General features: G+C 44.6%; 1 protein-coding gene across 2 annotated transcripts; it reads left to right on the top strand.

Annotated features, from left to right (window-relative positions):
• Positions 1–281: 281 nt before the first annotated feature.
• On the top strand, positions 282–26,659 carry ARPC1A (actin related protein 2/3 complex subunit 1A). Of its 2 annotated transcripts, XM_065892098.1 has the most exons (10): positions 282–345; positions 5,569–5,661; positions 7,471–7,575; positions 14,049–14,271; positions 16,582–16,689; positions 19,183–19,395; positions 21,665–21,740; positions 21,937–22,130; positions 24,968–25,058; positions 26,621–26,659. In XM_065892098.1, exons 2-10 carry the CDS (start codon positions 5,598–5,600, stop codon positions 26,657–26,659), a joined length of 1,113 nt encoding a protein of 370 aa, XP_065748170.1. In that variant the 5' UTR covers positions 282–345; positions 5,569–5,597. The 2 variants fall into 2 exon arrangements, with proteins under 2 accessions (XP_065748170.1, XP_065748169.1); XM_065892097.1 differs by lacking the exon at positions 282–345 and having other exon boundaries at positions 5,638–5,661; positions 7,473–7,575.
• Positions 26,660–27,759: the final 1,100 nt, after the last annotated feature.

A 27,759-nucleotide genomic window follows, 5' to 3' on the forward strand; every position in this document is an offset into this window, starting at 1 on the left:
TCTGAGGACATTTTTCGAGGGAATCAGTAAGATGTCCACGCTGCCGCGCCACCACCTTCCAGCGGTTTTCTGACGCCGACTTCGCAGAGGCAGCAGCTTCCCCTCAGGCCCGACCCTCCCCCGCCGGCCGCGCTCGGGACCCCGGCCGCGCGCCCGGCTGTGCGCGTGCGCCGACCGCCCCAGCCGCGCTGCGCAGGCGCCGTGGCCACTTCCGGGATCTGTCAGCCGCTCCCTCAGGGCCTCGGTCGTCCGCCCGCGACCGCCGGAGCCTGTTCGCGTCGACTGACCAGAGTCCGCGAATTCAACGCTCCGAGCCCGTTCGGACGGCCCCGACCCCCAGGTAAGGCGCAGCAGGGGCGAGTTTCTGGCCTTGCCGGCCTCCGCTGGGCCGGCCTCGTCCCGGATCTGAACCCGCGGGGGCGGCGAGGCGGGGGCTTAGGCCGTGGGGCCCTGAGGCTGAGGGGCGGGCCGGGGGGAGGGGGCGGGGAAGCCGCGTTTTCAGAGGGGCCTGCCGAGCCCTGGGGTCCCCACACGTCCAGATCCCATTTTCACGATTTTCGAGCGCCAAGCCTTCTCCGATGCCAGAATTAAAGGTTGCTTCTTCTGCGCTTCCATTGTGGGCATTTATCCCAGTCTCTAATATTGTGGTGAATGGAATCATCTCCCCCCAGTCGAGCGTCACGAGGCACCGTTCATTCCTTTCTTCAGCGTCTAGAATAGGGTCCCTGCGCGCCATAGGCGCCCCTGGAATGTTTGGCTCCTTTCTAGGGCCGCCTTCCATCCTTCAGATGTTGGGGGACCTTACCGAGCTCGAGAAGAACCTTCCCCCGAGTTCTTTAAGAATCCCCCCGCTTGGGTGCCGCCTTCCCCTAAGTCACAGTTGTACCTCTTCGCTCCTGGTCGCTCCGTGGAACCCTTTTGTAGCGCCTTTCCCACCACACCCCTTCGGTTGGGCTGCCCAGATTGCCATCCCGGCGCCACCATTGCTTGGATGACCCTGGGAAGATTGCTTCTCTGAGTCCCCGTTTTCTCATCTGTAGTAATAGGATCCTCAGGGGTTTCTGAGGCTCCAGTGAGTTTATTTGCATAAATGCTTAGGATAGTTCCTGGCCCAGAGTAGGTGCTCAATAAATGTTAGCAGTTATTCCTGCTTCTCGGCGTTCTCTGTCTGTGTGTATCTATCTCCCCTTCCTCTTCTACGCTTCTCCCCCCAGATTTGAGGACCAGGAAAGTGTCAGATTTATTTATGTTTCTGGCCCCAACCTGGTACTTACTACACTGCTGGGCACATGGCAGGCACTTAATAAATTGTAGTTTAGAATCTTTCATTATAAAGCCATCTGTTCTCATACTGGGGCTTTGGAGCCGGAAGGAAATGCTGACCTACTTTTATCTATTTCAACTCATTGCTGAAATTACCTAAATTATCCTAGTTCTGCCCTCTTTTATCAGTTTTTAAATCTAACCTTTTGGTTTCCCGGAGGCCCTGGGTTTTTCAGGTATCTTAAAAAAAAAGAAAAAAAGAAAGAAAAGGAGAAGGTATCATTCAGGAGGCTATTTTTTGCCCTGTGAGGGAGTAGGTGTAAGTGGCTGCTTCCTACACAACCTATTCGGAGGCCTTCTGAGGTTAATTTATCTACTTACCACAATTAAAGGAGGGGATCATTCTTGGAAAATTAAATCTCCTGCTGGGGGAGAGTATCAGATCTAGGTAACTAATGCTGTGCTGAAACAGGTTCTGCCTAAGGAAGTTTGGTCTGCTGGTGAGACTGGTGCCTGGAGTTGGAACCTGTCTCTGAACGCTGGGGAGGGTGTGGTGACCTTGTCAGAGCACCTGCTATTGCTGGGCTGGGTATTGAGAGCAATTAGAAACTGGATGAATCACAGTCTCAAAAACTGACCCCAAGCAGGGAACTGAAATCCCCACAGTACAAATACTTTAAAGCTCCAGGATCGAGAATTTAAAGCCTAGGTAGGTGTTTCCAAGTTCAGAGGCTACTTACTGGTGTGTATTTCTAGGGATGGTTCAAAAGCCTTGGGTCAGAGGAAGAAAGGGAACTAACTAACTTAACTTACCGAGCATCTGTTTTAGGCTAGGCTTTGAACTACATGCTTTCACGTATTATTTAATCCTGCTACCACTGGCCTTAGGATGTCAGTTCTGTGTCCATTTTACAGATGAAGAAAAATGAGTTTTAGAGATATTGAGTGACCTGCCCAGGGTTTCCTAGCTACTGTGTGTCAAAGCCAGGATTCAAACCCAGGTCCTCTTGGCTCCACAGCCCATGGCTAACCAAATACCAGGATGACTCAAGTGATAGGTAAAGAAAGAAGTTGGGGGGTGGAGGGGGTCCCTGGAATCATAATGTCCTATAAATTGTTCTTTCTCTCTCTCTGTGCTGGACATTGAAAGTTCATCAGTAGAAGTTTGTTAAATTTAATGCAGCACCTTTTTGTCTCTCCCTTTTTCTTCTCTCTACCCTTGTTAAGACAAAGTTTTTCAGATTTCACTTAAATATGAATCACAGTTTAGAAATTATAATTATCACCCTACGACAGAGATTTCTTTTTCTTTGTACAAAATTCAAGTTGTCATTATTCTGCTTTCACACTGAGTTTAATGAACACAGGCTGTGTTTACTGGTGTCTTATGAATCTGACAAACATGAGTGTTGTCTTGGCCTACAGACTTAAAATAGCCACATGATTATAGAAGGAAGTACAGGTCTAAGTGTATGTCCAAATACGGAACTTGAATGCTATAACGAAATTAGAAATGCGATTTTAGAAATAATTATGCCATTGAGTAAATGTTTACCTCTTTTGAAGGCTTTGCTGCATTGCTTATAACCGTGAGGTTTAGAATAAGAAAGCCTTTGTCTGCACCTTTTTTTTAATATAAATTGAGAACTTTTTTTTTTTTTTTTTTTTTTTTGCGGTACGCGGGCCTCTCGCTGTTGTGGCCTCTCCTGTTGCAGAGCACAGGCTCCGGACGCGCAGGCTCAGCAGCCATGGCTCACGGGCCCAGCCACTCCGCGGCATGTGGGATCTTCCTGGACCAGGGGACGAACCCGTGTCCCCTGCCTCGGCAGGTGGACTCTCAACCACTGCGCCACCAGGGAAGCCCGAGAACATTTTTTAAATTTATTTATTTATTTATTTTTGGCTGCGTTGGGTCTTTGTTGCTGTGTGCGGGCTTTCTCTAGTTGCGGTGAGCGGGGGCTACTCTTCATCACGGTGCGCGGGGTTCTCATTGCCGTGGCTTCTCTTTGTTGTGGAGCACAGGCTCTAGGCATGCAGGCTTCAGTAGTTGTGGTGTGCGGGCTCAGTAGTTGTGGCTCATGGGCTCTAGAGCACAGGCTCAGTAGTTGTGGCGCACGGGCTTAGTTGCTCCGAGGCATGTGGGATCTTCCCAGACCAGGCTGGAACCTTTGTTCTCTGCCTTGGCAGGCGGATTCTTAACCACTGCGCCACCAGGATAGTCCACCTTTTCTTTTTTAACTATATATGAAATGTGTGCTTTTATTGCATGTAGATATTTACATTAAATTATTAATTTGCAGACCAATTTTGTTTCAGTTAACAAGTAAGCCTTTAAAATGTGGCATATAAACTAAATTGCTTTTAATTAAACAGATGTTTATGGCACAACATGTTATTTTGAGTAACTGAGTAAAACCTTATGTAATGGGTAAGCGTATCATATCAGAGAAAAAGAATCATGCACTGAGCTTCTGGAGGTTTACTTTTAAAAAAATAGACAAATTAAGCAGTGTTATTTGAATTCATTTAAAAGTTTTTTTTATTTCGAGTTAGAGATTTTATTTGTGAGTTGCAATTTGCTTTCTAGAACATGTACCCGTAAAAAAAAATTAATGACTTAAATATCCTCACTCTTAGAATAGAATGTGAAACACTGATATTTCTCTGCCAGTTCAAGATATCAGATGTTTTATTTAAGGGTACACTTATCTCTTTTTGACCTTTAGGTTCCCTTACAACAATTAGCAGAGACATTTCCTTTGCTTTCTACTAAGATTGATTTCTGCTTTGTCTGAGATTTCATTGTTCACTTTACAACCTTCTGATGGCCTTTCCATTCATTTCCTTCTTGCATCAGAATTCCTATCTCACATTTCTGTCTCCACCCTAGGTTGACTTGTACTTAAGTATTGAAACGTCTGAGTGCTGTGGGAGTGCCTCTTAGAAATGATAAAAAAGGGATGGGGGAAAAAAAAACAAAAACAAAAAAAAAAAGAAAAAAAAAGGGATGGGGGTGGGGCCACTGACTGCTTTTTTGAAAAAATTTCTCCTATTTCAGGTAAAAGTTGCTTCATCAGTGTGTCTAGATTTGGGTGCCTATAGAATGGAGAGTGTGATTTGATTTTTAATTTAATGATGTTTCACAGATTCCTGCTTTTCATTTAGTTACAATAAAATGTTTAAAGAGTAACTAACATAACAAACACCTGCCTACTCTTTGCCTTGATTCGCCAGTTGACGTATTGCCACATTTGCTCTTTATGCATCTACTTGTTGTCCTGAATGATTGAAAATAAGTTACAGAAGACGTCATGACATTTCATCCCTAAATACTTCATTATCTTTATCTCCTAAGAGTTAGGACATTCTCCTACCTAACAGCCAACCATTATCATAGTTAAGAAGTTGAAAATAATTCCGTATTGTTGTGTGATAGGTAGTTCAAATACAAATTTTTCCTATTTTACGAAATACATCTTTTACAGCTGTTTTAAAAATGTAGGTTTACAATCAAGTTTCATTTATCAAATTTGGTTTTCATAGCTCTTTTAATCTAGAACAGCCACCCTCCCCCACCCCAACCTCTTTTGAATTGTCCAGGCCAATTGTTTTATAGGATGGCACACATTCTGGTTTTAACTGTTTGTTTTCCCTTGGTGTTACTTAACTAATTCCACTCCCCTTTATTTCCTGTAAACTGGAAATTAGGTCTAGATGTTGATTGGATTTAGCATAAATACAATATGTTTGGCATAAATACTTCATAGGTAGGTTGGCCATATTACCAGGTTTCTCCAGCATAGTCCTGTGGCCTGTTTTTGCAGCATAATTATTAATAGTGCCCCTTTATGCTCTCTTGAAAGTATTCCGGTCTGGATAATAAATTAAGTGGTCACTATTTATAAGTGATGGTGCGCCCTTCAGTTTGTCTCCTGTCAGGAGGCCCATCAGATTATATTGTTCCACTACTTATGATACTAAGATTGATTGCTTGGTTAAGGTGGTGACTGCCAGATTTTTTTATTGTAAACACGTTTTTCTGTTTGTAATTAATAAATAATCTATGGGATGATCATTTGAGACTGTGTGAATATCTTGTACCCCAACAGTCCTTAACTCATGGTTTTAGAGTCCCTTGATGTGGTTACAGTGCTAATTGTATTTAAATGATTAAGTTTTGACATTGAGATTGGTCTTTTTCAATGGGAGAATTGTTTTTTTTATCCCCAAACATTTTAGGATCCCCAGACAACTTAAATATGGGTTGCCTGCCATTTTAAATGCTTTTTCTGTTGCTTGTTGCAGCTTTCTGTCCTTTGAACACACTAAGAATAATGTCCCTGCATCAGTTTTTACTAGAGCCAATTACCTGTCATGCCTGGAACAGGGATCGTACCCGTAAGTATGCTATTAACTTTGCTCCTTTATTTTGGTACCTTTGATTCTTTTAGATGTAGGTACTTTTGGGGATCACATATTTCAATATCATATGTGAACAGGACATAGATATAGCTTCAGAGAGAACTAGGTCAGTCCTTTGGTTTACAGGTAGAGAAATCAAGGCTGAGAGTGTTGGAAGGACTTTCCAGTGGTTACACCCAAGTTAATGTCAGAGCTGTAATTAGCACTCAGGCCTTCTGGCTCCTTGTCCACTTCTTTTTCTACAGTACCACCTGGAGGACAGTTTATATCAGAGACATCTTTCATTGCCCTAATAACCCAATGTCTGGGATGGTTGTACAGTAACACTCACCACCCAGCATTTAGTCAGAATACTAGGACCTAGATATAAGACACATATGGTTTACAAAGTGGCATACTGAGAGCAGTATTTAATCTAGTGTTTACTATGTTATTCATAATAAGCTTGAGTTTCCAGTTTTATAGCTCTAGCAAACTAGAAAGGGATGGAGAAGACTTTTAGAAGTAGGTGTAGTACAGCAAGCAAAGTGCAGGTAACATGACAAGGAGAAGGCAAAAAAAAAAATCTAAAAACAGACAGAAGTGTAGTATTATGCCCATGAGTTATTTTTAAAAGTTAGGTATTTATTCACTGTCTAAAATAATAGCCTTATTGAAATATAATTCACATGTCATAAAATTCACCCTTTTGAAGTATACAGTTCAGTGGTAGTTAGTATATTAAACAGAATTATGCAACAATCACCACTGTCTAGTTTCAGAATATTTTCATCACTCCAAAAAGAAACTCTGTGCCCATTAGCATTCACTTCCAATTTTCCTCAAAACTTCCAGCCCTAGGCAACTACTAATCTGCTTTCTGTCTCCATGGATTTGCCTGTTCTGGATATTATGTATAGATGGGGGAACTATTAAATGATTGACCTAAAGTTTGGGTCATAGACTTTAATTTTAAGAAATCGATATTTATTTTTTAAAAGTGGATGAACTAGAAAGGAAAAAATACCAGTATAAGTTTAAAAAAATCCATCATATATGTATATTCTTAACATTTTAGATTGGTCTAAGAGAGTTCTCTTGAGAATTCTATTTTGTGATTTATATTGGCTTTATTGTAAAGAAAAACTTCAATATATTTTATCAGTAGTATCAAGGGTTGTTGGAGGTTTTGTTTGTTTGTTTCTTTGTTTTTATAAACTAGTGGTTCCAGCCTGGGTCTATGATAGCAGTAATGAAAGCCTATGAACTATTTTTAGTATTTCAGAAAGTCTAACAGAAATAAAATATTTGTCTTTAATAGTGTCGTACAGGCAAACTAAAATGTCAGATATATTTACTGTGGACTAAAATTATGTCAGTTAAGGGAATTCCCTGGCGGGACTCAGCACTTTCACTGCTGGGGCCCTGGGTTCGATCCCTGGTCGGGGAACTAAGATTCCCTCAAGCCTAGCGGCTGGGCCAAAACAAAATAAAATAAATAAAATTATATCAGTTAAGTATAGTAATATTGTTTATTTGTTACTAGTTAGAACTTTAATTGACAGTTGTATATGTTTCTAATAAAATGAATTTTTAAATTCAGTTTTTCTAGAAAACATTTTAAAATATGGAGTACAAGTAGAGGTAAAAATAATAAAGGAATTCTTCAGGACGAATATTGGCAACCATTTTCTGAAACCGCTTTCCTGTTCCCTCCTTCAGTCTGTTTTTAAAATGCCAACTGTAACATCACTTTTTTTGTGACAATTTCGAGTTCAGGTGTTAACTATTGACTTTTTTCTCCAGAGATTGCCCTTAGCCCCAATAACCACGAAGTTCACATCTACAAGAAGAACGGGAGCCAGTGGGTGAAAGCTCATGAACTCAAGGAGCACAACGGACACATCACAGGTAAAAAAAGGAGATCACATGAGCTTAGTATGGCATTTCCAAGTCTAGCACGCTTCTGTGTAAACAGATAGCCTAGTAAAGGAAGCCTGCCATGGTACTTAGTGCAGCATTTACTGATTTTTCTTGAGAAAATTTGAGAAAATATATAATAGTGACCTCAGTTTTTAAGTGCATCTCTGAGCCCAGCTGGTATGCATTGCTCTGCTAATGTTACAGAAAACACAACCTACTCTGGGTACTAGAGAGCTTAGATTAGATGAGACATGAAAGCGAAAACCAGACAGCACGTCAGCTGTGTGCAACCGCAAGCCAAGCTGTGTTCCCAAGTCCTAAGGGAACGCTGTGTCTTCCAGAAATTTCCTGTATGTTGTTTTTAGGGCAAGGAAGACATTCCAAAATATTGAAAAGGACATAGAGTGATATAACAAACACCCATATTCCTGCCACCCAGAATTAGCAGCTATTTATATTTTTTCCTGTGCCAGAAAACTTGGGACACAAAGATTTGATTATAAGAAGTATATTATTATAAGAAATATTATTCCAGATAATGGTAAAGTCTCCTGTCACCACCAGTCCTATTCCTCTCCCCAAGAAGACACTGTAATTGGTATGACATTGTCCCAGTCCATTTTTTATACTTTCACATACATGTATGTGTGTGTGTGTGTGTGTGTCAGTGTGTGTAAGCAGTCTTTAGTACTATTGGCTAGAATTTTTAAATACTGCATAAATGGTATCATAGCATGCTTCTCCTGTGGCTTACTTTTGCATTCCACATTGTTTCTGAGTTCTCTGTATGTAGGTGTATCTAGATCAAATTGATTCCTTTTACCCGCTGGGTAGCATTTCATACTTCATCTATTTACTCTTTCCTCCATTGAAGGATATTTAAGTTGCTTCCACTTTTTCCCTGTGACATTTTAGTGCTAAATTGAGCGTCCCTGGGCAGATCTCCGTTCAGGTGTGAATGTCTCTGGGAGACTTGCTGTACCACAGGGGTGCAAGCATCTTCAGCCTTGCCAGGCATTGTCAGATCGCCTGCATTCCTGCAGCCCTGATAGGAGTGCTTTTCTTCCCACACTCAACACATGCTTGATAGAAGCAGACTGGCTGATGAGTGATCTTTGCTCACTCTATAAGCTGCATTTCTCTGATGAATAGAAAGGTTGAGCAGATGTTTATTAGCCACCTGGGTTTTCATTTTCATGACTTTACTGTTCATAACTCCTAACCATTTTTCCATTGAGTTTTTAACTTGTTCTTGTCAGTTTGTAGAAGACTGGATCTTAAAGCATTAGCTCTGAGGCAGATTCCTAAGTGTACAGTAACTTTCATCTTTGACAAAAACTATCAATGAATAGTTGGGTAAAGGTAGCAAGCAGAGCAGTGTCGAGTTTTATTAAGCAAGTGTGAAATAAAGGAGAAGGAAGAAAAAATGGAGAATTTTTACAATGTTTTCAGAATTTAGTAAACCATATCTTGATACCAGATTACAAGACAGTGTATTGCTTTGTTGCTAAATCATGTCTGGCTACTTTTTTTTTTTTTTTTTTTTTGCGGTACGTGAGCCTCTCATTGTTGTGGCCTCTCCCGTTACGGAGCACAGGCTCCGGATGCGCAGGCTCAGCGGCCATGGCTCACGGGCCTAGCTGCTCCGCAGCATGTGGGATCCTCCCAGACCAGGGCACGAACCCATGTCCCCTGCATCCGCAGGCGGACTCTCAACCACTGTACTGCCAGGGAAGCCCTGTCTGGCTACTTTTTAAAAAAGCATACTAACTTACTGCTGCGTTCAGGGAGAACTCTTAGTCTTTGACCCTTACTACCATAGTTTCTTTTTTATCCTATTTTCTAAGTGATTCAACTGCTTTAAACAATTGGCCAAGCACATCAAAACTTATTCTCCTTAACTTTTCAATTATAAATTTCTCACCGCAGTCTTGGGTTTCCCTTCTCACAATGATTTTTTGCACTTAAGTGGGCAGCACAGTGACTGATGGTAATTTTCTTTTTTTTTTTAATTGGGACACTTGAGTTTTGCCTCTCATCCCCTAATATACTGATTAGCTTAAATATATCCTTCCCCCCAATCAGAGAAAAACAGCATGTTTTGACCCTCTGCACCCCTTACATTGTATCCCCAGCAAAAACTTAATGACCATCCTTTCTTGTTTTTACCAGTGCTTTGTATGTGATATCAGTCAGGAGCCGACTAACTGTATTACCAAACCAGCACCAAAGACGTAATTTCTATTTTTGTTGCTGTTGCTTTCCCATGACCTTATTTTTATGAGGTTTGGCCTATTTTCTTTAAGTCCCTTTGCCAGTGGCCTTACAGCCTAAAAATAAGAACACTCATATTTTAAATTGGAATTTTAACATTAGGAAATACTTATAAACGAGAAAGGGCCAAGATGAAAGACCAAAGAAATAGCCAAAAAAGTGAAATGGTTAGTTATGTCCTTTTTCTCCCCCTGCTTCTCTTCTGGAATCCTTTGAACTTGGGCCTGTTTCCTGTCCAAATGCTCAAATGACATTTTTTTTTAGATCTGAAAAAACTGTTGTTGGAAAAGTCTAAATATAACTCTGTGGCAGGAGACCAAGGATCAAACATAATTTCTCAGAGAGATAGTAACTACGGAAAAAGAAAATTACTCTCTGAAGCTTTTTAGAAGAAAAGTCTGCTCAGTACTACAGAGAAAAAGAGTATGGCATGCATCAAAGGGATATCAGAGTTCTGGTGTTTTTCTCTGACTTTATTCTTTTGTGTTAAATGCTTGATCACCATCTCCTTTAAAAAAAAAAAATTTTACTGTGGACACTTTTAAATAGAAAGCATATAAAAGCAGAGTAATGTAATGAGCCCCTGATATACCCATGACTCAGATTCAGCAATTATCAATTCACAGCTAATCTTGTTCTCAGCTCACTCTCAACTCTTTTTCCTGTACTATTTTCAAGCACATCCCAGACATTGCATCACTTCATATTTCAGTTTGCGTCTCTAAAAGGTAAGGACTCTTCAACAATAATCAATACAATAGTCTGTTTTAATTGGCATCCTAATAAGGTACACACATGGTTGTGATCAGTTGATCTATCTATTAAGTTTATAGGTTCCCTTCTTTCTTTTCCTTTGCAATTTATTTGTTAAGAAAATTGAGAGGGCTTCCCCGGTGGCACAGTGGTTGAGAGTCTGCCTGCTGATGCAGGGGACGCGGGTTCGTGCCCCGGTCCGGGAGGATCCCACATGCCGCAGAGCGGCTCGGCCCATGAGCCATGGCCGCTGAGCCTGCGCTTCCGGAGCCTGTGCTCCGCAACGGGAGAGGCCACGGCAGTGAGAGGTCCGCGTACTGTAAAAAAAAAAAAAAAGAAAAAAAAAGAAAATTGAGAAATCAGGTTGTTTGTCCTGTACTGTTTTCCAGAGCCTGGGTTTTATGGATTGCAAGCCCGTGGTGTTTCACATATTTCTCCGTCCTTTGTGTTTCCTGTGAATTGCTAGTTGAAGTTAGGTGGTAGCAGGTTCTTTCATGAAGGAGGCACATAATGTCCGGTTGTCTTTCTTTCTGTGATGTTAGCAGTTGATGATTAGTGCCTATAGCCATTAATTTAATAGTGGCTGCAACATGATAATATTCTAAATCTATCATTTCTTCTCTGTTAGCTGGAATACATTCATAAAAGAGATGCTTACCTTCATCTACTATTTGGTTATCCTGAAATATAGTTAGTATAGGAAAGACAGGATAGATGTTAGATTCCTTTTCTTTTCCTTCGAAGTCTTCTAATGGCAGGAAAACAAAAAAAGATGCAACGCTAAATTAGCAAGAGATGAGAACTTGCCTTTACTGAATATTTGCCCTTCCCACTCTCTTTTTAACAAGTGTGTGTTTTAAAAGAGTTAAAAGCTAATGTTATCTAAAAACAGGTTGAGGCTACGACTCTGGTTTTAAAACTCCTATATTCAAATGAAAGATGTAGCTACAGAAGTAGACTTAGAACAATAAAACGAAGAAGAAGGCAGTTCCTTGTATTTTTCTTAGAGAATAAGGATCTATTGATTTTTTTTTAAAGCACCTCAGGAATTCTTATAAAATACATACGTGTGTAATTAAAGTGGTGGTGATATTGGAATGGGGTGAAATTTGAGATTGTCAAAATCATTACAGAATCACTGAGTTTTCTCATTACAAGGCAATATTCTGGATATTAGAGGATGTATTAGTCTTCTATCGCTATGTCACAAATACTACACACTTAGCCACTTAAACCAAAACACACTTATCTCACAGTTTTTTGTGCGTCAAGAGTCTGGGCTTGGCTTCTCTGGGACCTCTGCTCAGGGTCTCACATAAGCTGTAATCAAGGTGTCAGCCACGGAAGGGCTGTTCTCATCAGAGGCTCCACCAGGGAAAGATCTACTTCCCAGCGCCTTCAGGTTGATGGTGGTAGAATTCATTTCCTTGCAGCTGAGAGATTCATGGCCGCTTGCTTCTTCAACAGAGAGTAACAGAGAAAGACCTTGAGAGTCTCTAGCAAGAGGGGTGCCGTGCTCTTAGGTAATCTTGTGCACTAGTCACATCCATCTCACCTTCCCAGCATTCCACTGGTTAGAAGTGAGTCAGGGGTCCTTCCCACACCCACAGGGCGGGGGGTCCCACAGAGTCGTGAACAACAGGAGGTGGAATCTCGGAGACCACTCCAGGGTCTGCACCACAGTAGTTTCAGAGACTCGCTTCATATTGTCAGGAAGCTGGTAATCAAGTTAGGAGAACAAGATAGTCATAAAAATAACTATTTTGTATCACACTTCTGGGAATTTATCATAGAGATCATTTTAACCAGAGCAAGAAGGTGTGTGCCTGAATGTTTATTTCAGTTTTATCTATTCTAATAAGTGATTGGGAATAAAACGTACAACAATGGGATGTTTTGGGAAATTATTATGATAAGATCAGTGTTCTAAATAATGTACAACCACTGCTGATTTATAAAAAACAGGAGAAAATGTTTGCCATGATATTAGTATCCTTTGCGGGAAGAATGTGTGTGAAGAATGGAAGCAGGGCTTTTTTGACTTTGCATGTGTCCCATTGTGATGTTTGTCTCATGATAATATGTGGGTTTGCTTTTGTAGTTAAAAATAAAATTTAGGGCTTCCCTGGTGGCGCAGTGGTTGAGAATCCGCCTGCCGATGCAGGGGACACAGGTTCGTGCCCTGGTCTGGGAAGATCCCGCGTACCGTGGAGCGGCTGGGCCCGTGAGCCATGGCCGCTGAGCCTGTGCGTCTGGAGCCTGTGCTCCGCAACGGGAGAGGCCACAACAGTGAGAGGCCCACGTACCGCAAAAAATAAAAAAAATAAAATAAAATAAAATTTAAAATCTAATAAAGAGAGCTGCAAAGCTGTCCTATAATGAATAGATTTAAAATAAAAATACATATCACCGAGAATACACTTCCCCATCTTTTTCCCTTCACTGGTATGAATAATTGAGCTGACTATTCCTGTAGGTGAATGAACATAAACTGTTCACACTACTAAAGTCACTGTGATTTATGGCTAATGGAGACTTTGATTCTTACTTTTTTCATGTAAATGTTAAGAATGTTAATTTTTTTTTTTTTTTTTAAGAATGTTAATTATTTTTAAAGAGATATCTGTAATAAAAAATTATTAGTAGTATTTCTATACCTTCAGTGTTAAGTTATACTTATAGAAAATACCTCATCAGTAACTATAAAATGACTGAATCATAGCAGATTTTACTCTTGGTATATAACAAACTGACCTTGACTTTGGGATCCTTCATAGAGGCACCAAGTAAGTAAAAGTCTGATCAAATAAGAAAAATAAATCTTACATTCAGATACATATTTAGGTCTTTTCCTTGTTTAGATGCAAAGATACTCAAAGACTCTTTCATAGAACCTGTATCACGTAAAAAAGGTATTTCGGTTAGTTTAAAAAACAGTGAGCTTCAGAAGAATCACAATTTATATTTTCCCCTCTATACTGATGATTGTTTACCCTATATGTTGTTTTATTTGTAGGTCATATAGCAGTCTTTCAGTTAATATCATGGACCAAGGTCTGTTACTGAATGAGTAAAGGTACTTTCAGAGAAAAAAAAAAAATCCAATAAAGAAGGAAGAAAAGGGTCTTCAGATCAGATATTCTAAAGATATGTGGCTGGGTGTTAAGAATGCCCCTGCTTGGTTTGTAACCTCCGCAATTATAACAGCTCTGTTCTGCCTGGCCTCCAGAGGATCCTGAGTTACGGAACTTTGCAGAGAAACATCCTTGCCTTTGTGTGTGAAGTGGTGACCAGGACCATAGGTGGGGAAGGATGGGCTGGGGAGGAAGGTCCCAAGCCCTCATCCAGCCCTGCCACGCCGGTGCCCTCCGGCTGGTGCCGTGTCAGTTGTCAATGGCCAGGCAGAGCAGATGTCACCACATCTCAACTTGCAGGTATCGACTGGGCTCCCAAGAGTGACCGCATCGTCACTTGTGGGGCTGACCGCAATGCCTACGTGTGGAGTCAGAAAGATGGTGTCTGGAAGCCAACCCTGGTGATCCTGAGAATTAACCGTGCAGCCACTTTTGTCAAGTGGTCCCCGCTAGAGAACAAATTTGCCGTGGGCAGCGGAGCACGACTCATTTCTGTTTGTTACTTCGAGTCCGAAAATGACTGGTGAGCAACATGAGTATTTTTATTTCTCTGTAGAATCATACATTTGGACTGCTGTGTCCTCGGTGACTTCTTGAGGCACTCGGTGGAGGCTTAACTGTAACTTCATCTTTTCCTCATCTGGATATTTTTTTTTCCCTTTGAAATTCTCCATTCTCTCTGAACATTTTCCCTTCTTCTGTGTGCAGTGAGTCCAGTCTCACATCTTTCTCATATTAATATCGAACTGTGGTTTCCATGTTCTGATCTCCTGACTTGTTTGTTCTTTAAGATGCTACAACTCTTCTCACTCTGTACTGTCTAAATTGCTGTTTTCTTACTCTGATATATAAATTATAAACTTGAAAGATGCTCAGTGCCCTAAGGAAGTTTTTTTCCCTATCTCTATTGACTTAAAATATCTAGGAGTCTTACAGATAACAATATTCTCCTTTCTTTAAAGTTTTATACCAAATCTGTGTCCTGGTATAATATTTTACTTGTTTAAACTGTTAAACTTTAAAATTTGACCAGAATCTCAGAAATATAATCAGGCTGTTGTACTTACTTTATACTGTAAACCACTTGGAGCTGAGCCAGTGAAAATACGGGGATTTACTTAATGGCTAAGTAAGTTATTTTAACTACTCCTTCCTGCTTACTTTGATAAGGAAACCACTCTGCTCTACCTGGCACGTGTTCAGAAAGGGTGGTAGATACGCTTCAACATGGAATTGTCATTTAGTGCGAAACTGGCAGTGTTTGTACTAAAAATAGCCGGGTACACATTACTCTTCATGTGTCACTGTCTGAAACAAGGAAAGGAAGGGATTATCACATTACAGTTTGTAATTTAGTAAAACCTCAGAAATTTTGATTCTTTGAAACAAGTCTGTGAATTTGCACCAAGATTGAATTTTGAGTTGAAGACCTGCGGTTTTTCTTGCTTGCAAGCTTGCAAGCATGTGTAAAAATAAGGCTAACAAAATGTTGCCTGCAAGAAATTGTTTAGAAGGCTCACTGTAACAAATAGATTAGAAACAGCTTTTTTCCTGGGTAGCTTTCAACCTCAGTGACTTTGCATTTTTATTCATTGAAAAATAGTCTCAGATTCAGGCAAATTGGGCTTTACTGTAGTACGAGGTATTGTCCCTTGATCAAGCCATTATATTTAGGGGAGTGTCTCAGCTATGGCACTATAATTCATTTGTAGGATGCGAGTACTTTAAAACAACCTCTAAACGCCTTTAAGGTAAAATAACTGTTATAAAACAAGTCAGAATGTTGTCTGCTTTTCAGAAAAGCCCCTACGAAAAAGATTCTATAGAAAAGTGATTTAACATTCAAGGAAGGGCGCTCCGCTCGAGAGTAAGTCTCTCAGCTCCTAAGCAGCAGAACAGCATTGGTCTTTAAGCAGCAGTTTAGGGATAGAAATTGAATTAGGCCAGAATAATGACTGATCTTAGACATAAATAAACATTTTAGTGGAGCTAGAGAGTTAGTCAGAGGCCCATCGCCAGCAAGAGGTTCTGCTAATTTCTTGATTTCTCTGTGAAAAAATAAAGAAGTTGCAGCTTCTCAGAGACTTAGAAAGGAAATTAAACTATTTTACAACCCAAACTTAACCCAAAACAAAGGAACAAATCACTGAATATTTGTAATAAAAATTCAGCAGACTTCCCTGGTGGCGCAGTGGTTAAGAATCCACCTGCCAGTGCAGGGGACACAGGTTGGAGCCCTGGTCCGGGAAGATCCCACATGCCGTGGAGAAACTAAGCCTGTGCACCACAAGTACTGAGCCTACACGCTGCAACTACTGAAGCCCGTGCATCTAGAGCCCATACTCCGCAATAAGAGAAGCCACCGCAACAAAGAGTAGCCCCCGCTCACCAGAACTAGAGAAAGCCCACGCACAGCAACGAAGACCCAACGCAGCCAAAAATAAATAAATTTATTTTTAAAAAAATTCAAGTGATTTCAAACCTCAATTTTTATTTCAAAGGTTAGAGTTACACATAATGTGAAAGTCCATGGGGGACGGTATGAGAGTTAATCCATAAATATACTTAATGATGAGGATCCCCTGGTAGCCGGGAAAGTTCCAAACTGGCTGCTCTGATGAAAACGTCAAAGCCTGAAAGACAGGAGAGCAAAGGGGCCACATATGGTTCCCCTTCCTCTCTTCCTCTAGAAATGCACCTTCTCTCTGGTAGAACACTCAGTGGCCACGTGAGAACCACGTGTAGGTGTTTTCGCCTGACACACACTTGTAGGTCATTTGGGGACGGTTGCTTGATGCGTGGATAAACTAAAATGGGTTTTCTCCTTTTGTAGGTGGGTAAGCAAGCACATTAAAAAACCCATTCGCTCCACGGTCCTCAGCTTGGATTGGCATCCCAACAATGTCTTGCTGGCAGCAGGATCCTGTGATTTCAAATGCAGGTGGGAACCAGTGAGGATTGGTAGACGGCCTTGAGCTCTTCGTTTTTCATCTTTCAGCAAGTATTTTTGAGGTTCCTTTTCTTTGTAAGGTACTGTGCTAGGCCCCACGAGGGTCCCAGAGATGAAAGGAGCTTGTGATCTAGAAAAGGAGCTACAGCAAGTGCGGAAATCAGGAGGTATCAATAGAAAGCAGTGGACCAGGAGGGGCAGGCGGAGGGATGCAAGGGCAGAACCAGGAAGTTTCCTCAGGCAGAACATCCAGGTACAGGGTCCCCCGCTCCCACGGTGTTATTTCTCATTTCATAACCCAGGCAGCAGACTGGGCAAATTCCAGAGTGAAACCAAGATCAACAAAACAGAGCTGAACAGAGCACTGCTGAGCTGTTATTGTGCGGTTCCTTTTCAGTTAAAGCTCTTTATTTGTCATTAGCATGAGACTAGAAGAAACACAGCCACTTTGCTGAGAGCTTTAAGGGTCATACAGTGTAATTGCTTTTTAAAGCTGTTCTTTATCAAGAAGGCTCCCCCCTCCCCACCCCGGCCTTAGCCAGAAGAAAAGCAAATGTTGCTTCATGTTGACTCTGTGGTGGGGTGCAGCATTCTTTGGTAAGCTATGTGGAGAAATTCCAGAAAACCTGGCCAGTGATTTATATCCAAGAATCCTCACGGGGTTTTTGGTTTGGGATTTTTTTTTAAAGGATATGTATGGGAATTTGGCTGTGGGATGGGAGTACAATAGTGTCAAGGTACTTTTTGGAAAAATATTGGCTCTTCTGCTTGAGAACCAGTGTTAACAGTAAAGATTTTTTCATATTCAGGAGTTTTGTTGTTTGTGATGTGTTACGCAGAGTCATTCCAGCTCCCTTAGAAGATGCAATTTAACCATACCACCTGGGTTGTCAGGCTGTGTCTAAAAATCTCCTTGTACAAATAGCTTACAATTCTTTTGTTAACATTAATTTCCAGAAATAAACTTGGCTTTGACCTGTGGTCCTGTGGGTAAGGGTCTTTTCTGTTCGAACTCTCATTTTGGCAGCACAGTTCTTTCCTGGCTTCTGATGACTAAAGCAGTAGCCATCATGATGCAGATTTAAAGCACAGAGATTCTGAGGTCACATCATCTAACTTACAGATTAATTCGAGGCTTCCTTTACCTCTCCACTGTCCTGCCTCTTCCAGAGCTGCTGCCGCCATTATTGTTTTAGGGGGAAAATATCCCAGATCGCTTCGGGAGGCTTTAAGTTTCAGAAGTTTTTGAAGAGAAGCTGTATAAAGAAATAGCATTGGAGGGCAGATCCCCAGCTGTTCTATAGCCCTTCTGCTTCCCAGCTCTGGTCAGAACATCCTTACGCACAGCTTCATGGAATTAGAGAAAGAGACTGATGATCCTAGGCTGTAAAGGACCCGCCGTCATCCCAGACTAGACCTGCCACAAATGCTGGACAGTGGACCTGAGGGTGACACTAGGGAGAGCCTACCCACTCTCACTGGCCTCCCTTGACTTTCTCTTTGGATGTCTCTTTCTTCCTTTCTTTCCTTCCTTTCATTCCTTTCCTTCCTCCCTTCCTTCTTTCCTATCTTTCTTTCCTTCTTCTTTCTTTCCTTCTTTCCTTCTTTTCTTCTTTTCTTCTTTCTTTCTTTAGTTTTGCCAGGTCTTAGTTGCAGCAGGCGGGCTCCTTAGTTGCAGCATGTGGGATCTAGTTCCCTGACCAGGGATCAAACCCAGGCCCCCTGCATTGGAAGCATGGAATCTTAACCACTAGACCACCAGGGAAGTCCCTCCCTTTCTTTCTTTAAATGAGTTAATGCTAGTGGTTTATTGCAGAGTAGCAAATAGTTTCCTCTCTCCTACCATTTGACTGTGTGGGCTCTGGACTGCTGTGTTAAGAATGATGGTGAAGCAGACACGAAAGTATGCTGTGCTCATTTAGCAGAGTCTGCCATGGGCCAGGGAGCGGAGAGGGGCAGGACAGCAAGGTCCTCCCCTGGATGCACTCCAGGAGGGAAGGGCTTTTGTGTCCATCACTTCTAGAGCTATGCCCTGAGAGTAGTGCCTGACACGACATAGGCCAAACTTGAATTGACCTGTAGGCAGCCCTTAGAACCCTTCTGTGTCTTAAGAGGTTTGTGTATCTGAACTTGTCTGTCATCAGGTTTTGCTTTTTTTTTTTGCGGTACGTGGGCCTCTCACTGCTGTGGCCTCTCCCGTTGCGGGGCACAGGCTCCGGATGCACAGGCTCAGCGGCCATGGCTCACAGGCCCAGCCGCTCCGCGGCATGTGGGATCTCCCCGGACCGGGGCACAAACCCATGTCCCCTGCATCGGCAGGCAGACTCTCAACCACTGTGCCACCAGGGAAGCCCATCAGGTTTTGCTTTTGATGAGTCAGTATCTTTTCATTTTGGGACACCTTTCAGCAGCTGCCTGTGACCTGTTTCTATATATGCATATTTTCATTTACTCTTTCTTTCTCTTCCTGCCCTTAAACCACAGAGTGTTTTCTGCCTACATTAAAGAAGTGGATGAGAAGCCAGCCAGTACACCCTGGGGCAGCAAGATGCCTTTTGGTCAGCTGATGTCAGAGTTTGGTGGCAGTGGCACTGGCGGCTGGGTGCACGGGGTCAGCTTTTCCGCCAGCGGGAGCCGCCTGGCCTGGGTCAGCCACGACAGCACCGTGTCCGTTGCCGATGCCTCAAAAAGTGTGCAGTGAGTATCTGCCTTTGTCTGGACTTAGAGAGGAGTGGGGTGGGATCTCAGCAGCTGGCCTGAGGCTGCCCTTCCCTGGGTATAAGTGCAGGGCACCAGCATAAAAATCTGAACCAGGTTGCAAGGCAGCCTTTAAAGTTACCTTCGCACGTTTAGATTGTCCATTTGGGGAAATTTTGAAGACTTAGGTCTCACTTCCAGAAATACTTCTTAATGGAGGTGCTGATTGTGATTCCTCCAAAGGAGTCTCCTGGTTTGCTCCTGGTAAGAGTTCCTTCAGATGGCAGTTTAGTCTGTTCCTGTGAATTCCTCACAACACGTAAATGGCATCCAGCAGCCTTAGATGAAGTGGGAGATGTGTTCTTACTCTGTGTAGTCAGTGGACAGTGCTCCATTCACGTGGGCCTTCATGCAGTGACACTTGACACCCTGGGAGCCAGTCCCCCTGGTGTGTGCACTGGGGGAGCCCGAATCGCAGAGACTCGCTGTGAAGAGGTGCCTGCTCAGCCCTGAGGAGAGCAGTGTGTGTCTCATCAGACTTCAGTTTGTGTCTGCTTATCATGTCTAGAGGGAGAGAGAGGGTGACCGCAGTCCTTTCCGCTTGTGAATCTTGGTTCTGTCCTGGTGAATCCTTTCCGTTGGCAGCTAAAGGTAACCCACCTGGGGCTTCCCTGGTGGCACAGTGGTTGAGAGTCTACCTGCCGATGCAGGGGACACGGGTTCTTGCTCCAGTCCGGGAAGATCCCACATGCTGCGGAGCGGCTGGGCCCGTGAGCCATGGCCAATGAGCCTGCGTGTCCGGAGCCTGTGCTCCGCACCGTGAGAGGCCACAACAGTGAGAGGCCCATGTATCGCAAAAAAAGCAAACAAACAAAAAAAAAGGTAACCCACCTGTAAGGGTTTCCTGACTTGTCCCCTGTGCAGGGAACCAGTCACATCTGACTCCCACTGCCCCACACTGACAACAAAGTGACATTTCAGAAAGAATATATATTTTACTGATTGGGGTGAATTTTTTTTTTTTAATTTTTAAACACACCCCCAATCTAAATTATGAAGCCTTCCAGAAGATTTCTGTACATATGTAGACACATATATCTTTTCATTTTTAACTCCACTGGGATTATGGTATACATTTTGTATAGTAATTTGCTGTTTGTCATTCAATAATGTTTTGTCATGGCTATTTGATTTCTGTACAGTTTATTGTAATGCATAATAAGCTCTTAGCACATGCTTATATTATAAGCTCTTGTCTACCTTCATATTGATTTATTATTTGGCTTCTCCGGTCCTGCAAGTCAGATTACATCTGCTACCCTTCTCCATATCAGAGTATTTCATGTAGTAAGAGCCAGGTATGCCACAGGAGAGCCTAAGATGAGGTGTTAGTACTTTAATCCAATACCATTCGTACTGAAGGGGATAGGGCAGGGGTGTCTCCTGAGACACAGTTTCAAAATGCATCATCTTTTACATGGAGCCATATGATCCTACTTCATCAACCAGCATGTTTGCTGCCATATCTGTGTAATCTCTCGGCCAGATGATCATGAAGCATACATGTGTACACACACACACACACACACACACGGCCCATTCGCATGTGAGCTCCTGGCTGGCCAATACTGTGTCATGTTCATCGGTGGCCGTAGCTCCTGCCCCAGTGCCTGGTGGGGCACAGAATAGACTCCCATAAATGTCTGTGGTCCCAGCCCTCTAGGAGCCCATGTGAGCACAGGTGAGGAGAAGGGAGCAGAGAAAGGCCTTCAGTCCTGCGTACCGGTGATAGTCAACTCTAGGAGGCCAGAGAGAAGAGCAGCCACTGCAGGCTGACGTGGTCCAGGAAGGCTGTTCATGGGGGTGATGAAACTCAAGCCGAGTTTCAGAGACTGGGGTGGACTTTGGAAAAGCAGGAGGAGCAGAAAGGGCGTGTGGGTAACGGGGCAGGGGGAGCCAAGGCCGAGGCGGCAGAGAACCAGCGCTCCTGGGACCGCAGTGTAGGGCAGTTGGTGGTAAGCAGGGGTGCAGGAGGGGTGGGTGCAGGAGGGGTGGGCACAGCCAGAGGGGGCAGAGGCCTGCGCGTCTGCGGGTCACCTCAGGGCTGGCTCATGATGGAGATTCCTGGAGGCTTGGGTCATGGGACTCCTCTTAACGTAAGTGTTTGTTCATCCTGCCAAGCCCCCATGAGAACAGGTCCTTTGTCGTCTGTGTCTGAAGAGGCTGCGTGGTCCGCTCCATCTCAAGTTAACACTGTTCTTGTGTTCAGGGTCTCAACTCTGAAGACAGAGTTCCTGCCCCTCCTAAGTGTGCGCTTCGTCTCGGAGAACAGCGTCGTGGCCGCTGTAAGCATCTCTCCTGCCCCGGGGCCTGTGCTTACTCTCCAGGAAGGGAGCAGGGCGTGCCCTGTGGCTGTGCGCACGAGCACGGAGCAGCAGCCTTGTAGGGGAAGCAGCTCTAGAGGCTCCCATGGTGGGGCCGCTCTGCTGGGGTGCTCGCTGGGCGCACACCCCGCAGGGCCTGACTGATCCCTCGTTTCAGGGCCATGACTGCTGCCCCATGCTCTTTAGCTGCGACGACCGCGGCTGCTTGACCTTCGTCTCGAAGCTAGACATCCCGAAACAGAGCATCCAACGCAACATGTCGGCCATGGAGCGCTTCCGCAACATGGACAAGCGGGCCACGACCGAGGACCGCAACACGGCCCTGGAGACGCTGCACCAGAACAGCATCACGTAGGTGCCGCCCAGCCCCTGGCCCGACGGCTGTGCAGAAGTGTTAGGTGACCGGGCTGCCCTTCTCCCCTCTTCGTTTCCTGATGGGTCCCTGTGATGTTCTCTGTCCTGCAGGCCCAGACATCCGTTCAGGAATGGGGGTGGTGAGGGGTCTGTAACTTCCCGGCTGCAGGCTCTTACTTCCAACTTGTCACAGAGAGCGAGCCGCCCCCACGTAGTCATTACGTCCTTCAGGGCATAGACGTTCTGGGCGTCCCATGTGCGGAACGCAGGCCCTGCTGCGGGCCCGTGAGCTGGCGCGGCCTGTCATACAGCCTCTTCTGGGTCTTGCTTTCTCAGAAACTTGACTGAGGACAAAAGGAGACCTTCCTGAATGTCGTGTTCCTCTAACAGTGAGCACCTGACAGTCATATCCTTTCTGAAAGGTAGCTGTCACTTCAGCCATGGATTTCAAGTAAGGTGTACAAGTAAGAAGATAGTTTAACTAGAGGGAGAGATTTTTCAGCATCATTATGACAAAGCCAAAAAACTCCTTATTTTTCATCAGTCGTCTGTGATTAAATAAGACAGTAGAATTGTGTCGTGTCTAGAAAGCTTGGTGGTTTTTTTTTTAATCTAGAGGAGAAATGCACTGTGTTCTTTTTTTTTTTAATTTATTTTTGACTGTGTTGGGTCTTCGTCGCTGTGCGCAGGCACTCTCTAGATGTGGTAAGCAGGGGCTACTCTTCATCAGGGTGTGCTGGCTTCTCATTGCGGTGGCTTCTCTTGTGGAGCGTGGGCTCTAGGCGCAGGCTCAGTAGTTGTGGCACACAGGCTTAGTTGCTCCGTGGCATGTGGGATCTTCCCGGACCAGGGCTCGAACCCATGCCCCCTGCATTGGCAGGCAGATTCTTAACCACTGCGCCACCAGGGAAGCCCTGCACTGTATTCTTTGACTAGACCTTTTGTGTTGAGAGACTTTAATGTGGGTGATGATCATGGGAAGAATGATGGAAACCTCTAGACTTTCTCTTCGAGAGAATGTCTTCTTTTTTTTTTATAAGATTCGTATTACTTTCTTTTTTTTATTATTTACTTGGCTGCGCTGGGTCTTAGTTGTGGCATGCGAACTCTTAGTTGCAGTATGTGGGATCTAGTTCCCTGACTAGGGGTCAAACCTGGGCCCCCTGCATTGGGAGCTCAGAGTCTTAGCCACTGGACCACCAGGGAAGTCCCTCTTCAAGAGAATTTCTAACTGCAGGTTGTTATGTTCAGCGGAAAGGGCCACTGGACTTAAAATAGGCTGGAAATAATCTGTGCTCTATTGAAAAGTAGTCATTTGAAGGCATAGCAGAACTTTTCTCCACACTTTTCAAGTTTCTCTGTCTTGAAAGATTTTCAAAATTATTTTCTGTGAGGTTCTCTTAAGCTTCTCTGCAGACTGTGTATCTGTAAAGAGACAGCTCTCATTGCCTTTTTGAGACTTTGAGGTTAGGAATAAAAAGACCCTTGCAGGTTGGCGTGACTGCTGCCAGATATTAAGTCCTCTTTACCCTAGAGCAGGGTCAGCACACCTTTTGTATAAGGAACCAGAGAGTAAATTTTAGGCTCCGAGGACTACATGGTCTCCATGACAACTACTACAGCCCTGCCATGTGGCCTGCAGGCTGCCATGGACAGTACAGAGATAAATATGCATGGATGTATTTCAGTAAAACTTTATAGGGACTTCCTTGGTACCACAGTGGTTAAGAATCCGCCTGCCAATCAATGCAAGGGACACGGATTCAAGCCCTGATCCAGGAAGATCCCACATACCGCAGTGCAGTTAAGCCTGTGCGCCACAACTACTGAGCCTGCGCTCTAGAGCTCACCAGCCACAACTACTGAAGCCTGCGTGCCTAGAGCCCGTGCTCTGCAACAAGAGAAGCCACCGCAGTGGGAAACCCATGCACTGCAACGAAGAGTAGCCCCTGCTCACCGCAACTAGAGAAAGCCCACGTGAGCAGCAACAAAGACCCAACGCAGCTAAAAATAAATTAATTTAAAATTTTATTTAAAAATAAAACTTTATAGACACTGAAATGTGAATTTCACATAATTTTCATATCATGAAATAATAGCCTTTTAATTTTTTTCTAAGCACTTAAAATTGTAAAAGCTATTCTCTAGCCCATAGGCTGTGCAGAAACAGGTGGTGTGTGCCATCCCCTTCCCTAGAGGGAATGTTCTAGGCATTTCGGGGAGAAAGACAAATATTGTCTGAGCTGTGGAATTGGTTTTCTTGAAAGTTTTTCAGATAATCAGGCTAAGTCAAGTTGTTTCATCAATCTCCTCTGCTGAGCTTGGTTGGAATTTTGTGGTGTGTCTGAATGTTGCCAATATTAATAATGATTAATTTCAAATGTAAGGAGAGCTTTTGATTCATATGCCCTCATTGTCCTAGAGGGTAATTTGGGAGTTTTGGCTTGGAGCCAGTTGGATTTCAGTCGTGCTTCATGATGCCGCTAGTATTTTTTTTAAGCAGTGTGTCCATTTCAGTCACAGCTGTGGTCCTGGCCTCTCCTGGCTCCGCAGGGTGCACGCTGTGTGGCCTGAATTGTCCTGCTTCTCCACGTCCCTCTAATTAATGCACATTCTTAACTTTTCTCTCTTTCCAGTCTTTTTCTTTTCTGGACATCTGGTAATAAAATACATTTTAATATTTTCTGAGTCAGATGGCTACAGACTAATATCTATGGACACTTTAAAGGAATTGATAGTTCGTTTCCTGAAGACGCTGTTACCCATCTAGGAAGGTTGGAGCTCACTTTCACCATGTGCCTTACAGTCTCTCTCTTGTCTTTGCCTTTTTTCAGTCAAGTGTCTATTTATGAGGTGGACAAGCAAGATTGTCGCAAATTTTGCACTACTGGCATCGATGGAGCCATGACCATTTGGGATTTCAAGGTATCGTCTATCTTTCAGAACAGATCTCGTTTGTGTTAAAAGTCTTCCCATGAGAAGACTGGTCCTCATTTCTTGGACCCAGCCGTCAACTGCAGTGCACGTCAGGAGCGCAGTGCACGTCAGGAGTGCAGTGCACTGGCTGTGGTTCTCTTGAAACCCTGGGAGTTGTTAGCAGGAGAGAGCCGCACTTGCTCACTGAGGTGGAGTCCACACTTCTGGATGTCCTCGGAGTCACTGAGGGGGGCTGGGGGCTGCTTTTGTGGCGGGCCCCAGGTTGGGCCCGGACTAGCTGAACTCTGTAGACATATGTTTATGGTTGACACCAACTAATCGGATCAGCACTCACTGCCTGCCTGCCGGGTGCCGGGCCAGGTGCTGGCATTGAGGACGTGGACGTGAAGGAGCCCTCGGGGAGCTCGTCGTGGGAGAGAGAGGAGGGTGGGGCTCGGGTGGAGCTCCAGGATAGGAGCCAGCGCCTCTGTTTACACCTTGAGGAGTTGGGGGGCTGCGCGAACTGCCTGAGTTGCCTCTCTGGGCGAGCGGTCTGAGCTGCAGGGGCAGCACGTGCAGAGCAGCCGAGCGGCTCAGGGGGCGCGTGCTGCACTCAGGCCCTGCTGTGGGGCCTGCCTGTGGGCAGCTGGGGGCTGCTCTGGAACCGACGTGGAAAGGCACCTGCTGTGACGTGCAGGTGGCCTGGACTCTGGACAGAGGCTGCTGGAGTGAACAGGTGGCAGGGATGTGCCTCCAGCCATGCTGGGGGGCAGGGGGTGGCCAGGAGGTTCTGGACTAGAGGGATTTAGGAGGCCGCGTGGAGGGGTGTTGTGACCATGAGGGACAAACCCCGGAGGCCTCTGCACCCTCCAGCTTCGGGGTTGGGATAAGGAGGCGGGGAGGAGGGGCGGGGCTAAGAGAGCAGCTCCGCTGTGCAGCTCTGCGGACTTAACCCCCAGAAGTTAAACGTTTACAGAATTCTGCCACTGCCTGTGCGGTTCCATGATTGATGTTGCTGCCTCTACAAGTCTCTCCTCACCCTTGTTACCTTCACCTGCTTTGGGGCATCGTGCACCTGTGCAATTAGCTCCACCTGGGCAGGTAGCTCCGCCCTTCATCCTTTGATCCCTGCGGCCAAGTCCTTTCTCTCCTGTGCAAGTGAGCTGGGGAGTTCCAGCGCATTTTCCTCTCTGGTCCGTCCGCCTTTGAGCACCGCTAGGCGTTGTGCACCAGGCTGACTGCATGAGGGCCACAAAAACACGGGAGTGCCTGCCATCAGGGCACCTGGAGTGAGGGCCAGTGACACAGGTGATAAGCACATACGTGCCCTGGGAGCAGGCGTGTGCCCAGAGCCTGTGGGCTGGGGCCTAGGGGACAAGGCGGCGCAGGGCCTGGAAGGGCCAGCAGGGGGAGTCCTGCCTGGGAGAGTCTCTGCAGGCCATAGTCCCGGAGCCCGTCTCAGAGGGAGCGGGTCACGGCCAGGAAGGAGGGGGTGTGGGGTAGTGCCTTGGGGAGAACGCCAGGATGGCCGGTCCCCACTGACCATCGGTGTTCTTCCTGCCGCTCTCCAGACCTTAGAGTCTTCTATCCAGGGCCTTCGGATAATGTGAAGCTGAGTGAGCCGCCCAGATCCAGCATGAGGACGGACAGGCTGCGCCGGGCAGCTCCGCCATTCGCATGATGGGCAGGAGAGCCGGCCGCCAGGAAACACTGAAGACACATATGGCGCAAACCTTGTTGTGTGTTTTGTTTGAGGATAATTGGTGAAAGTGTTGGTTTTTTAAAAGCAGCAGTGATTTGGGTTTTGTTTTTTGTTTTGCTATTTCATTCCATTCTTGACCAAAGCTTCTCTTTAAGTAGTTTATTATGGAAAATTGTCACACTAACTTAAAGGAAGGGGTGGGGGAGGTATGTAAATTGTTCGCTACAAAATTAAATAAAAATACTGAATGTGTTCTTGGTTTTGTCTCCTTATACCGTTTGCATTTTTAGTAGGAAAAGATGGGTAAATTCTTTGTTATACTAGTTAGTTTTTAGGGTAGAACCTTAGATTCTTAGTTTCTTATATTGAGCCATCTTGTACAACCTTTACCCAAAAGAACCGGTGCAGGACTTCGGCAGAGGAGGCCTGCTTGCATACAGGCAGCAGAGAAACCCGCCTCCAATGAGCAGCCAGGGAGCCCCTGCCCAGTGCCCGTGGCAGGCGTGTGCAGGGGAGTGTGCAGTGGGAGAGAAAAAGCACAAGTTGTCATTTTGGTTTAGAGATTATTGTACCCAAACTAAGTCATCTTCATCATAATTAGACACAAAGTTTGACATTTCAAGGCTGAGACTCTTGAGAGGCGCAAATAAATGAATACAGCGTAGCCTAGAGCATGGCTGTGTGCCCAGAAGCGGAGCAGTGATTCCAACACAACTCTGGTAGTTAGGACAACGCTGGTAATAGCACTTCTCAAAGGACATCGTGATATTCTTAAAAGAGTAAATTTGCCCTTTTGCTAACCCATGGGAAGCATTACTTCCCTCCAGGAGAGAATCCCAGCACCTGGACACCTGCCTCTTTCCGTTTGCTGTGGCATCCTCCCTGCCCGCCCCCCAGCAATGGCAGGAGCTCCTTTGTGTACACGTGTTTGTACCAGTACATCGGCAAGGCTGTCGTGACAGAACAAGGATAGACAAGAGCAGGCCAAGAAACAGGAATTAGCTACCA

Source organism: Phocoena phocoena, chromosome 15 (assembly GCF_963924675.1).
Source record: "Phocoena phocoena chromosome 15, mPhoPho1.1, whole genome shotgun sequence".
NCBI lineage: Eukaryota > Metazoa > Chordata > Mammalia > Artiodactyla > Phocoenidae > Phocoena > Phocoena phocoena.